This window comes from Daucus carota, chromosome 5 (assembly GCF_001625215.2).
Source record: "Daucus carota subsp. sativus chromosome 5, DH1 v3.0, whole genome shotgun sequence".
NCBI classification, from domain to species: Eukaryota; Viridiplantae; Streptophyta; class Magnoliopsida; order Apiales; family Apiaceae; genus Daucus; species Daucus carota.
This window is the reverse complement of record NC_030385.2, coordinates 16506789-16525743: the sequence shown is the minus strand read 5'-3', so window position 1 is coordinate 16525743 and position 18955 is coordinate 16506789. Positions and strand designations below refer to the sequence as shown.

Here is an 18955-nt window from a genome sequence, read left to right as displayed (position 1 = left end):
TTGCATAAGTGCATATTCTCAAATACACCAGTCTCTGTGGAACGAACTTAATTTTATTCTATATTACTTGTGACCACGTACGCTTGCGTGATTTTGTGCGAACAAGTTTTTGGCGCCGCTGCCGGGGACTCGGTGTTTTATTTTAGTTTATGTGCTTGTCATCAGTGGTCGTTAAAGTTCACTGACTTGGTACTTGACTTACGTGTATGCGAACACGTTCTCAGGCTCCTAAAGAAGCATTGGCAAAAGCAGAATCGATAGTGAGTAATACTATGGATGAACAAGATGCAGGTGTTGCTAAGGCACTCAAGGCTTACTCTGAGCCGAAAATCAATGACATTCAGTCGAGCATTGTCATGCCAGCAATTCAGGCCAACACTTTCGAAATCAAACCCAGCACCATTCAGATGATTCAGAACTCAGTGCAGTTTGGGGGTTCTCCGACAGAGGATCCTAATATGCATATCCGGGACTTCATTGAGATCTGCGACACTTTCAAGTTCAACGGAGTTACCGAAGATGCTATCAAATTGAGGCTGTTCCCATTCTCTCTGAGGGATAAGGCTAAGGGATGGTTGCATTCTCTTCCTGCAGGATCTATTACAACATGGGAGGATCTGGCTCAGAAATTTCTTACTAACTTCTTCCCTATGGCCAAAACAGCTGCAATCAGGAATGCTATCACTCAATTCTTTCAGCAATCTTGTGAAACTTTATGTGAAGCTTGGGAACGCTACAAAGAGATTCTTCGAAAGTGCCCACATCATGGGATGCCTGATTGGATGGTTATTAATTGTTTTTATAATGGCTTGTGACCTCAATCGAGGCCGATACTCGATGCAGCATCAGGTGGAGCTTTATGGGCTAAAAGCTATGACAAGGCTTATGAGTTGATCAAGATGATGGCTGCGAATGAATATCAGAATCCTACTCAGTGTCTTCATCAGAGCAAGGTAGCAGGAATTCTTGATGTTGATGCGACTGCAGCCTTAACTGCTCAAATTAAGGCTCTTACTTTGAAAATGGATTCCTTAGCTAACTTGGGAGTTCAACCACCACCTACTGTTTGCGAGCTTTGTGCGGGTGCACATTCTTCTGACCAGTGTGCTATATCTAGTGAATCCGCTCAGTTTGTGAGAAATTTTCAGAGGAATCAGCAGCCTGCTCCTGCCACATATTTCCCCAATAATCGGAATCATCCAAATTTCAGCTGGAGCAACAATCAGAATTTCATGCCTCAGTCGCAACAGCAGTTTCAGCTGCAAGGAGCTAGACCTTTCAACTCTTCTGGTTTTCAACAACAGTTTGCACCGAAGCAGCAATTCCATCCACCGGGATTCCAGCAACAAAATCAAGGGGTGGCTAGACAGTCTTCCAACGAACGATCTGAATTGGAAGAATTAAGATTAATGGTTAAAAGCCAAGCGGTGTCAATCAAAACCTTGGAGAACCAGATTGGGCAGATTGCTAACGCGTTGATTAACAGACTACAATGAAATCTTCCTAGTGATACTGAGGCCAATCCGGGAAAGAAAGAGGTGAAGGAACAGGTACAGGCTGTCACCTTGAGGTCCGGAAAGATTACGAAGGATAAAGATTCAGCAACAGAGCATGACAAGGAAGAGAATGATCAACAGGTTGAAACACTCATATTCTCATCTAAGTCCAATAGTGAAAAAACTGTTGCTGACGCTAACAAGAAAGAAATCAACGAGGAGGCAAGCAAGGAATCAGCTGAGAAGTCTAGTCCGAAATCTGATAATGGGGTCAAGAAAGTATATCCACCTCCCCCTTTTCCGAAGAGACTTCAGAAGCATAAGCTCGACAAACAATTCGCTAAATTTCTAGAGGTTTTCAAGAAGTTACAAATCAACATACCTTTTGCGGAGGCTCTAGAACAAATGCCGAGTTATGCTAAATTCATGAAAGGTATTCTATCTCGGAAACTCAAACTTGAGGAATTGGAGACCGTAGCTTTGACCAAGGAGTGTAGTGCGGTGTTGCAGCAAAAATTGCCTCCGAAGCTGAAAGATCCGGGAAGTTTCACAATCCCGTGTAGTATTGGGGAGTTATCTTTCACCAAGTGCTTGTGTGACTTGGGAGCTAGCATCAATCTGATGCCGTTGTCCGTCTTCAAGAAACTTGGTTTGCCGGAGCCGAAACCTACAAACATGTCATTACAACTGGCTGATCGGTCGATCACATACCCACGAGGTATAGTGGAGGATGTCTTGGTTAAGGTGGAAAAGCTCATCTTCCCGGCTGATTTTGTTATTCTAGACTTCGAGGAGGATATTAAGATTCCCATAATCTTGGGAAGTCCATTCTTAGCTACAGGCCAAACTTTGATCGATGTGCAAAAAGGAGAGCTTACAATGAGAGTTCAAGATCAGAGTGTCACTTTTAAGGTGTTCAATGCAATGAAATTTCCAACCTACGAAGAAGAATGCTTTAAGGTGGAGCCACTATAAGTTGTAGCAAATTCTGAGATTGGGCAACAGCTAAGGCCAGGTACCTTAGAGAGAATCCTAACAGAGGATTCTGATTTCGAAGATGAAGGAGTAGCAGAGCTTAAAAATTCTCAAGAGCATCTTAAACATCTATTGAAGAAGCTCCCAAACTCGAACTCAAACTACCACCGGATCTCATAAGTGAGGTGCAGTTTAGAAGGTTGTATCGGCGCATAGATGTCATGCATGACATTCATCGCCGTTTTGCCGAGGATTTGACTCAGGCTCTTGGGAGTTCTTTTCGAGACATTGGTGTTGAAGTTGATTGGCCGGTGTTTGGAGATGGCATGGTGTATCGACCACCTGATCCTCCACCCGAGGAGGGTGATCCTCCCGACTTCTAGGTACATTCTATCCTTATTATCGCCTTCAATGAGGACATTGAATATTGTAAGTTTGGGGGTGGTAATCTAAGGATTAGTAGTAGTAGTAATAGTGTGTGTGTTCATTTAGGTTGCATGTTGCATATAATTTAGCATATTATCTCATATATTATGCATATTAGTAAGTTTTTTTTTATATATGCTTGTGTTTAGTATGTGTTAGTAGTTTCATATAGTGCATTTGCATGAATCGTGAAGTTGTGTTCCAAGTTGATTTCCTATGATGAGTTTATGTGAATAATTTCTTGGTTAGTAGTCTTGATCATATATGAGGCCGTGTTATTTGGAAACTACTTGTGTGGAAATTGTATTACACTTATGCTCTAGAGATAAGACTTAGACTAACTTATTTCTAGAGTTCTTGCATTGAGTCGGGTGTAGAATGTGGATTATACCCTTTTTGAACTTAGAGTTTGTAAACCTTAAGTTTGGGGGAGTTAAGGGATGAATATGCCTTTCTAAAAAAAAGAAAAGAAAAAGTAGTAAAAGAAAAAGAAAAAAAAAGAATGAAGAGAATCAGGTACTCCTTTGAGATCAATGGGTAATATACAATGTCATGTGAAAGGGACGACCCGCGTACTTGTGCTGGTATTAAGTGCAAATGTATTCGAATAAGCAAATTCTTGGTGACTTTTCACAACCCATGATTACTGGAGAAATACTTGATTTAAAAAAATAATAATAAGCGAAGTCGAATGGCGGTCGTGACTCACTTGCACTGCGAAGCGTCCCAACCTTAGACTTAGCAAGAAAAAAAAAGCAAAAAGGCAAAAAAAAAACAGAAACAGAAAAAAAATCGGAGAGGCATAGGATTTCTTTAGTGACTCTAAACCGTAGTTGACTCTTAGTAAAGAAGTGTTTAACCCTCATTCTTATTAACGGCTCATGGTGAGGACTCTGTTGAAGTTTGATAGTCTTCGTTTTGGTTCACTAGAGAGCATGCTAGCACACACGAGGCAGTTCACACTTGTAGTAGAAGAGTGTAGGAACAATCGGACCTCGGCCCTGCGTTTTATGATACTAATTAATAGTTCGAAAAGAATATTAACCTTTATCGCTACCGCGCAAGCGATTCAAATCCACGTCTTCTACTGTATTCCCTGATTCTCCTTGGACGAAGTGTGGCCTTCGATCTCCCAAGGTGTGCCTCTCCTTAAAGCTCCGAAAACCCAAAACCCTAGCTGTCTCCTTGAGAAAAACGTCTGCCTCTCTCAAACTCTAGGATGAATTTGTTTTGGTGTGTTTTTCAGCTTTAGGAGAATGAGAATATATATAGGCTACAGTAGGAATCATGGACCATTAGGTCAGGCCTTCCAATGACATTCCGGGCCAGGCCCAATGTCATTAAATATTAATTCAATCCACTAAAGAATTAATATTTGCACTACCATTCCTAATTCCGTAAATTAATTATTTAATTCGGCTCCCATATTAATTGCTTATAAATTCCCCATGTTTAAGATATCGCATGTCCATTAATTAAATTAATTTCTGACAATTAATTTAATCAATATCTTTTATCCTTGATCATCCACTCAACCTTATAATTATGCAAGAATAAATCTGCCTGCAGGACTAAAACATAATAATCTTTATGAGCGTTCAAGAGAACATCATCACCCGAATATATTTTTTCGGACATGGTTTCCTTTTATAGTCAATATCCCACTCTGTATATAATGTCATTGCCCAATACATAAATTCGTAATTTAAAATAAATTACTTAACTTATGAGTCAAGGCATGTGCATTAAATACAAGTGTCAATCACTATATCCAGATTAAGAACTTAAGCATTAATAACATCATAGAATCTTAGTTCTTTATTGACATAATAAAAGAAACAATTATTCTACTATTTTGATCCCGTTCAATATACACAAAGTATATAAGTATTACTCAATAGTCAAGATAAACTATTTCTAAATAATACTTCAGTCGTTCCAATGGTTTGTCTAACACCATCTAGACCGTGAACCTTTATTATATTATATAAGGAGTTTGACAATCTAATCTTCTGCTATCCCATTTGATACTAGATTGTCTACAATATATAATATACAGACAATGTGAAAACATGCATTCAAGATTCCCAAATAATTGTTATATACTTCAAACGAATATTTAAGTATAACCCTAACAATCTCCCACTTATACTCAAGATATTCTTTGAGTATATATCAGTGTTTATTACAAGCAAACCACTACCAACCATATAACTATGTGACAAAGTATCTGACTCCTATCGCTTCCACATGCTCCTGTAAATCCTTAGCTGGTAAGCTTTTCGTGAAAGGATCTGCCCGGTTATCCTTCGATGCTATATCAGCCACAATGATATCTCCTCGCTTAACGAACTGTCGTATGAGGTGATACTTACGATCTATGTGTTTCGCTGGCTTATGGGCCCGTGGTTCCTTGGTATTTGCCACAGCACCAGTATTATCACAATAAATCATGATTTGCTAAGGCAAATTAGGAACCACACCCAAATCCAGCAGGAAGTTTCAGAACCATATAGCCTCTTTGGCTGCCTCAGAGGCTGCCACATATTCGGCTTCCATGGTTGAGTCTGCAATGCAGTTCTGCTTCACACTCCTCCATATTACGGCTCCACCTCCCAAAGTAAAAACACATCCCGAGGTGGACTTTCTCTTATCCTTATCTGTCTGGAAATCTGAATCTGTATATCCCAGAGGCAATAAATCAGAGGACTTGTAAACTAACATATACTCCTTAGTCCTTCGCAGGTACTTGAGTATTGCCTTTACAGCACTCCAATGTTCTTGTCCTGGGTTTGACTGGTATCTGCTAACCATGCCCACGGCAAAGCAAATACACTACAAGGAAAAATGAATCAGACAACGGTTTTTGCCTGTTGTCTAATGCCCTGTTTTCCCGTTGTCTACCCAGCCGCCGTCTGTTACGCGTATCAGACAACGGCACGAAATCCGTTGTACAAGCTGCTTCACTCTACAGTCCTCTTATAACTTCGTGTTGTGTGATATCCAGAAACCACAACACATTGGTAAGAAAGTCTTGTAACAATAACTTTGTACAAGTCTTTCTTCTAAATATGCTGTTGTTGTTGGCTGAAGAGACATCGGTTTCTTCAACTGAGAAACTGTTGTCCTTAAGGGCTGTTAACAATTGTTTTATAAAATCTAAACCGTTGTAATGAGGTATTTACACAACCATTTCTTTAGGTAAAACACTCGATGTAAATATGTTTGTACAAAGTTTTTGTTAACAGCTTCATGTCTTTTGCAGCTTTGTACAAGGGTCTACTAATATATGTAGGTTGTTATAATGTCCTATAGACAATTGTTTTTGTACTAATCTCATATCGATCATTGTAGTGTATTACAGTCAACCTTGCAGATTTAGTAGATATTGTGTGTGAACTCTTAGCACAATGGTGTTTTAGTGCCTAAACTTTTGTTTGAATAATCTTCCACGATGGTCTCCCCTCGGACAAAATCTTGTGTGAATAACTTATAGACAATAGTTTTTTATCATGCTTTCGTTGTTTGTAATGGAAAAGAAAGTTGGTTTTTTGTACTTAAACTGTTGTGTGACTAAGCTTGGATAATGGTTTTCAGTCCCTTAAAATATTGTGTGAATAAGTCATAGACAATAGGTTTTTAGTTCTACAAATGTTGTGTGAATAATCTTGGACAATTGTCTTGAGTTCCTTAAACTATTGTGTGAATAAGTTCTACACTTTGGTTTTCATTATCTTTCCGGTTCTTAAAGTGTTGTGTGATTGACCAAACACAATAGTTTTCAATTGTATAGATTTGGTTCTTTGCCCTTAGACAATTGTTTCTAGTATTAGTTATTGCATGACTAATATTGTGGCAATGCCTTTTATCTAAAAGTATTGTATGAGCTCAGAATAGACAGTGGTTTATATATGATTCTTTAACATGACCTGTTTCAAACTAAGACTAGCCATATATGCAACAAAAACCAACACAAAATTAGCAATACAAAGACTTCAACATTACAAACAAAATATCCACCAACAAAAACCAACCAATCCAACCTCCAAAAACCAACCAATCCAGCCACCAAGTTGTAAGAACAATCGGACCTTGGCACTGCGTTTTATGATACTTATTAAAAGTTCGAACAGAATATTAACCTTAATCGCTACGGCGCAAGCGATTCAAATCCACGTCTTCTACTGTATTCCTTGATTCTCCTTGGACGAAGTGTGGCCTTCGATCTCCCAAGGTGTGCCTCTCCTTAAAGCTCCAAAAACCCAAAACCCTAGTTGTCTCCTTGAGAAAAACGTCTGCCTCTCTCAAACTCTAGGATGAATTCGTTTTGGTGTGTTTTTCAACTTTAGGAGAACGTGAATATATATAGGCTACAGTAGGGATCATGGACCATTAGGTCAGGCCTTCCAATGACATTCCGGGCCAGGCCCAATGTCATTAAATATTAATTCAATCCACTAAAGAATTAATATTTGCACTACCTTTCCTAATTCCGTAAATTAATTATTTAATTCGGCTCCCATATTAATTGCTTATAAATTCCCCATGTTTAAGATATCGCATGTCCATTAATTAAATTAATTTTTGACAATTAATTTAATAAATATCTTTTATCCTTGATCATCCACTCAACCTTATAATTATGCAAGAACAAATCTGCCTGCAAGACTAAAGCATAATTATCTTTATGAGCTTTCAAGAGGACATCATCACCCGAATATATTTTTCGGACATGGTTTCCTTTTATAGTCAATATCCCACTCTGTATATAATGTCACTGCCCAATACATAAATTCGTAATTTAAAATAAATTACTTAACTTATGAGTCAAGGAATGTGCATTAAATACAAGTGTCAATCACTATATCCGGATTAAGAACTTAAGCATTAATAACATCATAGAATCTTAGTTCTTTATTGTCAGAATTAAAGAAACAATTATTCTACTATTTTGATCCCGTTCAATATACACAAAGTATATAAGTATTATTCAATAGTCAAGATAAACTATTTCCAAATAATACTTCAGTCGTTCCAATGGTTTGTCTAACACCATCTAGACTGTGAACCTTTATTATATTATATATGGAATCTGACAATCTAATCTTCTGCTATCCCATTTGATACTAGATTGTCTACAATATATAATATACAGACAATGTGAAAACATGCATTCAACATTCTCAAATAATTGTTATATACTTCAAACGAATATTTCAGTATAACCCTAACAATCTCCCACTTATACTCAAGATATTCTTTGAGTATATCAGTGTTTATTACAAGCAACCCACTACCAACTATATAACTATGTGACAAAGTATCTGATTCCTATCGCTTCCACGTGCTCCTGAAAAGTCTTAGCTGGTAAGCTCTTTGTGAAAGGATCTGCCCGGTTATCCTTCGATGCTATATCAGCCACAATGATATCTCCTTGCTTAACGAATTGTCGTATGAGGTGATACTTACGCTCTATGTGTTTCGCTGCCTTATGGGCCCGTGGTTCCTTGGTATTTGCCACAGCACCAGTATTATCACAATAAATCGTGATTTGCTGAGGCAAATTAGGAACCACACCCAAATCCAGCAGGAAATTTCGGAACCATATAGCCTCTTTGGCTGCCTCAGAGGCTGCCACATATTCGGCTTCCATGGTTGAGTCTGCGATGCATTTTTGCTTCACACTCCTCCATATTACGGCTCCACCTCCCAAAGTAAAAACACATCCCGAGGTGGACTTTCTCTTATCCTTATCTGTCTGAAAATCTGAATCAGTATATCCCAGAGGCAATAAATCAGAGGACTTGTAAACTAACATATACTCCTTAGTCCTTCACAGGTACTTAAATATTGCTTTTACAGCACTCCAATGTTCTTGTCATGGGTTTGACTGGTATCTGCTAACCATGCCCACGGCAAAGCAGATATCAGGCCTCGTACATAACATTGCATACATTAGGCTTCCACATGCCGAAGCATAAGGAACTGCCTTCATGCTCTCTATCTCCTTCGGTGTCGAAGGACACTGTCTCTTCGATAGAGTAACTCCATGTCTGAAGGGTAAGTTACCCTTCTTGGAGTCCTGCATGTTAAAACGAGCTAATACATCATCTATGTAGGGCTCCTGAGATAAAGCCAATATCCTTTTCTTGCGATCCCTTATAAGTTTGATCCCAAGGATGTATGCTGCTTCACCTAAGTCCTTCATTTCAAATTGTTTGAACAACCATGCCTTTATTGAAGACAACATCTTAACATTGTTTCCAATGAGTAAAATGTCATCAACATAAAGCACTAGAAAAACCACTGCATTTCCCTCACATCTCTTATACACGCATGCTTCGCTTGGACTTTGATCAAATCCATACGACTGGACTGCCTGATCAAAGCGAATGTTCCCATACCTAGAAGCTTGTTTAAGTCCATAAATAGACCTCTTCAGCTTACATACAAGATGCTCTTGGCCTTCTTAATGAATCCCTTTGGTTGCTGCATATAGATGGTTTCTTCAAGACTTCCATTAAGGAAAGCTGTCTTGACATCCATTTGCCAAATCTCATAATCGAGATGAGCTGCTATAGACAAAAGAATACAGATTGACTTAAGCATGACTACCGGCGAAAAGGTTTCCTCATAATCGATACCATCTTTCTGAGTATACCCTTTCGCAACAAGTCTTGCTTTCCAGGCTTTCACCTTTTTGTCTGATCCCCTCTTTTTCTTGTAGATTCACTTACATCCAATAGGTTTTACACCTTTGGGTGGTTCCACGAGCTCCCAGACCTGATTAGAATACATTGATTCCATCTCAGAATCCATTGCCTTTTGCCAAAGATTTGCATCTTTGTCTTGTATTGCCTCTTCGTATGTCCGGGGATCATCATCATGTTCACCAGAGACCAAGTCCGAAGACTCTCCCAAAAACATGAATCTATCAGGCTGTCGAACAACCCTCCCACTACGACGAGGAACTGGTGCAGTATTAGTGACAGGTTGTACAGTTTGTTGTGGTTGTTCTACTTGTACTACAGGTTCATTATTCGTCCCTCCCACTAGTTCCTCTAAAACGATACTACTCATGGGTTTGTGATTCATTATATAGTCTTCCTCTAAGAATCTTGCATTGGTGCTAACAGTGACATCCCGATTCTTAGGACTATAAAATAAATAACCTTTTGTTCCCATGGGGTAGCCTACAAACAGCTTTACTTCTGTACGAGATTCTAGCTTAGTCGCGTTCTTGTTCAGCACATGTGCTGGACAACCCCATATCCGAATATGTCTTAGACTCGGTTTGTCCCCGGTCCACAATTCTAAGGGGGTTTTAGGAACCGACTTAGAAGGTACTAAGTTCAGAAGATAGGCTGCTGTTTCTAAGGCATGTCCCCAAAAGGACTTGGGTAAATCCGAATAACTCATCATTGATCTAACACTCTCTAAAAGAGTCCGGTTCCTTCTCTCTGCTACACAGTTCTGCTGGGGTGTGCCTGGTGCAGTCAACTGGGATTCTATCCCATTTTCTGATAAATATTCCCTGAATTCTCCAAGCAAGTATTCGCCACCACGATCTGATCGTAGTGACTTGATACTTTTATTATGTCGCTTCTCCGTTTTAGCTTTGTACTCTTTGAATTTATCAAAGCACTCAGACTTACGGCGCAACAAATAAACGTACCCATATCTAGAATAATCGTCAATAAAAGTGACGAAATACTCATAACCACCTCTTGCTTGGATATTCATGGGTCCACATAAATCAGAGTGAACCAATTCTAACACTTCTTTGGCTCTATTCCCCTTTGCCTTGAAAGGCCTAGTGGTCATTTTACCTTCCAAGCAGGATTCACAAACTGGAAATGGATCCACTGCCAATGAGCCTAAAGGCCTAGTTAATATGACCCAATCTCAAGTGCCAAAGATATGTTTGGTTCAAACTAGAAGGTTTCTTTCTTTTAGTAGAGATAGAAGATGTGTTATTCAATACCCTATGTTGTAGTTGCAGTGCAGGTTGACTAGGATTAATAATATACAAATTGTCTTGTAATATACCAGAACATATAATCCGTTTATTCATCATAATAGAAACATTACGATCCAAACAAACATTATAACCATCCAAAGCAAGTTTAGAAACCGAAATCAAATTCCTTCTAAAAGAAGGTACATAAAGACAATTGTTCAAAACCAAAATCCTATTAGAACCAAAAGATAAATGAATAACTCCTACTGCAACTACTGCTACTTTCGTAGCATCTCCCATGAACACGTATAGCTCACCATCTCTAAGCATTCTGGATTGCTGGAACCCCTGCATAGAGTTACAAACATGATCAGTGGCTCCAGTATCTACACACCAAGTGCTCGTAGATATAGCCGCTATAAATGTTTCTGTAACTAGAGAAAGAGACATACCAGTATTGTTTGTCTTCTTAGGAAGAGGACAATCCTGTTTCCAGTGACCCGACTGCTTGCACCGGTAGCACTTCCCCTTAGGCTTTTTCACACCGCCTTGAACTCCCACTGCCTTCACAGCTTTCTGTGTCTGAGCCTTTTTCTTCTTCTTATTGCCTTTAGGCTTAGAGGAAGAACCTTTCTCAGCCACATTCACTTGAACACTCTGGCGAAATAATCCTTCAGCTGCCTGAAGTTCTGTCAGCAGTTCCGCAAGACTATGCTGCCTCTTGTTCATATTGTAATACAAGCGGAACTGCTCAAAACTCTTAGGCAAGCTCATAAGGATAATGTCAATTTGGGTTTCCCCGTCAAGCTCAGTACCAAGGATCTCTATCTCATTCAGATGTGACATCATCTTGGGAACATGATCCCTTACAGGTGTACCTTCATCCATCTGAGTGTTCATTAAAGCCTTCATGGCTACCTGCCTAGAAGCCCTATTCTGATCTCCAAAAAGTTCCTTGAGATTAAAGAGCATATCCGAAGCAGTGGCCATAGCCTGATGCTGATGCTGCAAAACACCCGACATTGCTGCCAGAATGTAACATCGCGACATCTCATCAGCCTTTGTCCACCGCTTATAATACTCCTTATCCTCATCAGGAGCATCAGCAGCAGGCTGCTCAGGCTTGGGTTTATAAGTGCAAAACTTGTACTCCTCAGCAGTCAACACAATGTCCAAATTACGTTTCCATTCAATATAGTTAGGTCCGGTAAGTTTGTTATCCTTAAGTATGGTGAACAGTGGATTAAAGCCCATTTTATCCTGAGAATCATGCATGAAAAAATCACATTACACATAAAGAAGGGTGCATTAAAAATTAAGACCTATTGGTTCCTCTAACAATTATTAAAATTAAATGCACTAACGTTTAAACACCATAAGTTTCTGGTACGTCACGATGGGTGACAAGTATACCACCTAAATTTGTTTAAACGTTACTTCGGTCCTATTACTAAATAATAAGCCACGTTGGGGTGGTCTATATTATTTTTCATAGCTAAGTGTATACCATCATCAAATCTTAAATTATCCGAATCCTATGGAACTTGGTACGCCACGATGGGGGGCATGTATACCTTCCAATATTCTTTGAATAGAATACTTCAATTCAATATTCGTGTCTGGTTTGATTTTTAGGCAGTGGAGGAGTCACATCGGTCTCACTTAATACCCATAAGCCTTAGAAATCGCCCCAAATCAGAGATAAAGAAAATTCGTATCTATTCGTATTAATTTAAGAAGTTTGTTACAGTAATATCTATAACATTCTAGACACCATAAATTACATGCCACGATGGGTGACGTATATATAATTTATATTCGTCTTATGTTAAATTACATACAAACAATGATGGAGACCATGGGATTTAATAACATATTAATTCCCTCTCCCACTTAGAATTTATTTTGAGGATTTTAATCTAGATGCATCGCCCTATGTTATTTCTTCAAAGTCGACATGCATATTATCATGGTAATAGCAACACCAAGAACACATAACATGGAAGCATACTAGCATGATTAAAGCATTAATGAAAAACATCCCTAAGTCCATGTCATTCTAGCATGCGAAGGATTAGTATCACATGGCATAACAACACAGACAAGAAACACATAATACCAATAATCAAGAATTATGTAAATCATAATAAAACACATCCACTATTATGGCCCCGGAAAAATCAGCTTCGAATTCATCCTTCGAAAAATTCCAGAAAACTTCGAGAGCCCGTTTGGAGGCCTAAACGACCTCAGAATGCCCCGAAATTTATATATATAGAGATAGTGTATATATATATATATATATATATATATATATATATATATCTTAATGATGGCAACAAGTGTAAAAACAAGAACTCACACATCATTGTAAGGAAGTAGGAAAAGTTGTCATGGCTTAGCATTGTTGAATCTCAAAGACAGGGCACGTGATCTCTGAAGGGCAGTCCCGCAACCAATGGCACCTATTATACCAGGGTCAACAAATGCCACCAAGTCGGACATCTTGTGCCTTCTCAAATAGGTCTGCAATAAACTATTGAAACAGTAGACAATTATCGAAACAAATCTAAACAAAATTACAAAATATTAAGAAAGTCATTGATTACAAATTGAACTTATATATATATATATATATATATATATATATATATATATATATATATATATATATATATATATATATATATATATATATATATACTTACTTAATAAACATGCAAATGACCGATGCTGAGATTTCACCTCCAGAGCATATAGCATACACGTCAGATAAAAAAATAGCTTGCTTTTTAGTTGCTCCAAAAGCTTCTTCACATAGCTGAAATTTTGTTGTTTGGCCATCCTTCAAGGCATCTTTTGCCCAAAGCCACAAACGCTTCAAATTCGATGGGTAATCATCATCCATTTTGAGCACAAATTATGGTTCCTCGCCCAATTCCCTCATATTCTTAAACTTCTTTGGTATCATCTTCTTGGCCACCTGTAAAGTAAAAAATAAAAAGATTATTCAGAACGCAAAGTGAACCTTTAAGAAAAACTGATTCGTGCATTAAACGAAAAAGAAATTAACCTTTGCAATCCCTTGAGTTGCAACAGTGCCACTCTTAACTTCCCGAATGAGATTTCTTGGCCACGCAATAAACGTCCCAACAGCCTCTTCCACTGTTGTGATCTCATCTTGGATGGGGAAAGGAATCTTAGCAGATCCTTAGATTACACGAGTAATCGAGACTCGTGCATTATCCTCTGACTGTGGTATCCCATGAAGAACTTTACATGTTGCATCAACAGTTGCATGAGCCACAACATTGTTGGGGGAGCCGATGGCTAATTCCCACTCAGAACTCTGATTATCCATGGAACGATTCCCCAAAACAACTAAATCGTCCATGACTTCTACAACCTCCTCAACCATCACATCCTTCTCCAGAATCTCCTATGCAACTTTGGGTTCCTCTTTCTCAGCACAAATCCTCCATCAACCCCCTCATCCTTCTGCTGAATCTCCTCTGCAACCTTGGGGTCTTGTTTCTCAGCAGATTTTTCCTCAGCAACAAATCCTCCATCAACAATGAGATCTAATTTTTTCTTAACACCTTGCATCTCTGGTTTATTAATGATGCCATTTGCACCCTTGGAACAGCTCCCTTGCTGTGATCCAACATTTGGACTATTTTTAGATATAAGATTCTTTCCGCAAAAAGCTGCTTTCATCTTTGCCAGCTCTGCAGCCCAAAATTCATCACGCTCTCGAACAATTCTTTCAGTTTCTTCCTTCATAAACTTCTGGATCCCATCTTGGATCCTCTCATCAATTGTCTTTTTCTTCTTTTGTCTCAGCAGATGGAAGCACACAGACTGCTTAACATGAGACCCTTGGCCACGGACTCGTCCTCGATGCTCAGAATTACAGAGCACCTTTGTCAAGACATCGTCAGTGCCGTCCTAGGTCACCTCCCCATCACTAACTTTCTTTTTCATGTCTACCTAAAAAACAAAAAAAATGAAAGTGTATGAGAAATATTAACATCAATACTATGGTAATAAGGAATGTGATAGTGATAGTGATTATTTTGCACTATGAACCCCATGCAAGTATGAAAAAGCACATAACAAAAAGTATGAAACACGGATAAACATGCTATTAAAAAAATAATAAACTATTAAAATAGTAAAATAATATTCCTTCATCTGCTATGTTACTAATATTTGACACTAAAATAAGCACAAACTCTACACAGATATATGTTCTGGATAAAAGTCACTACACAGATACATGTACTCGATACCAAGTCCATATTTTAAATTGTAAGAATGAAAAACTTACAATTTTTTCAGCAATTTTAGTAATTTCATCGGTCTTATACTTCCCACCTTTATCCTTCCGTGCTCTCAGCCAGGTAGAAGATCGATCTATCTCCCCTTCAGGATCTTCTTGAGACTGCTTACATTAACAAGTTGAATAAATTAACACAAAATAATATATGAAGTGATATGCAGTGTCTCAAAAAAAATATTAAAGGTCTGAATGATAACTAACCATTTCTTGTTCTAGGTTAGCATATCCCTTGCGAGATATGCAGTGAGGGTACTTATTCAACTTCCGTATGTTTTGCAGCTTTTCATGGATTGCCTTATTTATAAAAAAACAATAAATATAATCAACAAAGATAATATCACTTCTAAGAAATTTGTAAATTAAATAAGTATGAATGCTCACTTTAAATTCAGGGGATAGATGATCAGCAAGAAAAATGTCCCAGTGTGCCTTCTCAATAAATGAGTAGTCAGCTGGGGGAAGCTCTAACAACTCAGGATCATGGCTATATGGAAGGATATAATCATTTGTTAAACGGCTTTTAAATTCCCTCCATTTTTGGGCGGCTGACTTGAACACCATTTTTTTCGCTGTTGACGGAACATCATATGCCATCTGCAATAATAAGAAATGTTGTTTAGGTACTACATCATATTGTAGGTAGAACATGCGCATAAGTAGTGGATGGAATTTATTTTACCTGCACACAATCCCATATTTTATTTTTCTTTTCTTTTGGAACTGCTTTCCATGATTCATACCAAATTGGGCATTTGGTTCGGCCAAGAACTCCAATATAAGATTGCATTTCAGAGGCCACTTCACCATATGGCTCACCCTTTGCATTGAAACACACTTGATGTTTAATGCCCAATATCTTACGCCGTAAAATCCAATGCATAGTCACCGGTCCGCGTTTCAAGAGCTTAAGTCCTTCTTTCTTCTCAGGCACCACTACATTCTCACGTTTCCTTTTCTTAGATATTTTAGCTTTTAAGTTCGTGGAAATGGCCTTCTGTTTCACAGACTTAGGGGAGGACTTTGATGGACTAGGCTGCACCGCCTTTTTCTTCTCAGGTTCTGCCCCCACAGACTTGTTCTTCTTCAATGCCTTTATAATATTTGAGGTAGTACGATTGGTTGCTGATTTAGTCTTCTTTGAAGGAGCCATAATTAATCTGCATAGCAAAAAGAGAGCATCAACACACTTGTAAAAATCTATCTAACCTCTTAAAACTTTAAACACTTGTAAACAGAGAAATACAGTGCAATAACAAACAAGAAAAACATAAACATTGACAATTAACAAGCTAATAGACAGAGAATAAGCTAATGAAAACATAAGCTAATAAACAAGTAAGCGTGTTGCTCATAGTAGCCAAGATACAAAAAGAGTTTTTTCATAATCCACATATTATCAGCTTCCAGCTTAAGTACTTCAGTACTTATAAGCTAATAAACATAAGCTCCACAAACAAAAATTTAAAACCCCCTATGTCTACTCTCTCAATAGTCAATACACAAAATTAAACCCAAAATAGGCATGCAGGCATACTAATTACAAACAGAGAAATCCAAAATTACATAAACCCCAACCCATAAACTAATGACACAAACCTAAACCCCTATAATCAAAATACACAAAACCCAAACCCATAAACTAACTACACTGATAGGGATTGGCGTTTTCCGTTCCATAACATACACAAACCGAAACCCATAAACTAACTACACAAACCCAAAGCCATAAACTAACCACACAAACCCAAAGCCATAAACTAACCACACAAACCCAAACCCAATCCGCTTAAACTAATTACAAGATAAACCCCAAAATAGGCATGTAGACATACTCAAGAAAATTAATTACAGAGAGTAACCAAACTCATAAACTCATAAACTCATAAACCAAACTAATTACAAAGAGAAAAAACTAATTACAGAGAGAAGAAACTAATTACAGAGAGGGAAGAGAGAGAAAAAGACATAAAGAGAGTGAGGAGAAGAGAGGGGGGAGGACAAAACGGGGAAGAGAGAGTAACCTTCAAAGCCGTAGAAGGAAAAAGTTGTAGAGATGGAGAGGTGAAGAAATCGCCGAGAGAGCTATAGAGATCGCTAGGGCTCCGACAAAATAAAGTTAAGGGGGGGGGAAGGGGGAAATGAGAGTTACGAGAGAGGGAAAAGGGGGAAAAGGGGGAAATCTGAAAAATACAAAAATTTTGTAGTTCTGTTATCCTCACAAATGTGTCCAAACATCATGTGTGTGTCTAAACTAAAAATTGAATTCATATTAATTCGTATACATTATAATTTTACTTGTACATATTGTAATTTATAATAATATAAAAATAATTGTAATAAAAAAATAAAAAATAGAATCATATTGATTATAATATATATTGTAATTTATCATAGAATAAAATAATTGCAGTTAAAAATTAATTGATTATAGCTAAATATTATTCTGTAAAACTGTACAAAATATTTTCGAGTGTGATTACCTATATAAAGTCAAGAGCATTTTTCCTAGATCTCTCTTATAAAGTCATGCAAGATAAATTTGTAAATTTTTGATTATTTTTCCACAAGACTAGAATAGATATATCTTCACATCCGTACGGTTGGATCGTCCAAAAAATCATTTCAAAAAATTATCTTGTCAACCGGGAACTGATCTCGTTTGAGGGAGGAGCATTTTTCCTAGATCTCTCTTATAAAGTCATGCAAGATAAATTTGTAATTTTGTAATTATTTTTTCACAAGACTAGAATAGATATATCTTGACATCCGTACGGTTGGATCGTCCAAAAAATCATTTTAAAAAATTATCTTGTCAATCGGGAACTGATCTCGTTTGAGGGAGGAACATTTTTTGTAGATCTCTCTTATAAAGTCTTGCAAGATAAATTTATAATTTTTTAATTATTTTTTCACAAGACTGGAACTGATATATCTTGACATCCGTACGGTTGGATCGTCCAAAAAATCATTTCAAAAAATTATCTTGTCAATCGGGAACTGATCTTGTTTGAGGGAGGAGCATTTTTCCTAGATCTCTCTTATAAAGTCATGCAAGATAAATTTGTAATTTTTTAATTATTTTTTGACATGTTATTTTACACCAACTATTAGAAAGATTGTAGAAGGGGGGGGGGGTTGAATACAATCTTTTACAATTAAAAGATTCAAGAAGCAATACACTTAATCAAAGTAAAACAGAAAACACCAAGTATTTAAAAATACGGGTGGATTGAAAGATCCACCCGTGAGATTTTATATAGAAGAATCTGTGGATTGATTACAATTCGCACAGCTGCTGGTTCATCACTCAAACAAGTTCTAACTCTCAGATTTTTCTCTTAAGTAATTTGAACAAGTTCAACTGATGCATCTAACTTGGTTATATACTCCAAGTTTTACAAAGCTTTTAGCTAGATTACAAAATGCACTCTAATCTAAAAACAATGCTGCACAACTTTGTCTTATGCATGCTTTCTGAGATGTCTTCATCTTTGACCATCATCTTGATTTGATCCAGATTGCACTGCATGAGATAAGTATGTTTCTGCTTCTTCTTTATTTTCCTAATTAGGCTTCCATGTCTATTTTAGTGTAATTCGATCCATGTGATTTGTCAGACTTAAGCTCTAGTCACTTTCAACTGCTCTTTGCTTCATCAGTTGAAGGTTCTGGTTGCTTTCAACTGCTCTTGACTTTATCAGTTGAATGCTAGGCTCATCAGTTGATTGAATCACAAACTTCATCAGTTGAATGCTG

At 37.6% G+C, this 18955-nt stretch overlaps 2 protein-coding genes and 1 non-coding gene across 3 annotated transcripts; 2 read left to right on the top strand and 1 right to left on the bottom strand.

Annotated features, from left to right (window-relative positions):
- The first annotated feature begins 206 nt into the window (after nucleotides 1-206).
- On the top strand, nucleotides 207-1496 carry LOC135152768 (uncharacterized). Its single transcript, XM_064093862.1, has 2 exons — nucleotides 207-795; nucleotides 844-1496. Exons 1-2 carry the CDS (start codon nucleotides 207-209, stop codon nucleotides 1494-1496), a joined length of 1242 nt encoding a protein of 413 aa, XP_063949932.1.
- Nucleotides 666-772, bottom strand: LOC135146928 (small nucleolar RNA R71). Its single transcript, XR_010284021.1, has one exon. It is a non-coding gene; the product is annotated as a small nucleolar RNA R71 (small nucleolar RNA).
- Nucleotides 1497-1901: 405 nt separating the features above from the next.
- LOC135152767 (uncharacterized) lies at nucleotides 1902-2471 on the top strand. Its single transcript, XM_064093861.1, has one exon. The coding sequence runs from the start codon at nucleotides 1902-1904 to the stop codon at nucleotides 2469-2471; it is 570 nt and encodes a 189-aa protein (XP_063949931.1).
- The last annotated feature ends 16484 nt before the right edge of the window (nucleotides 2472-18955 follow it).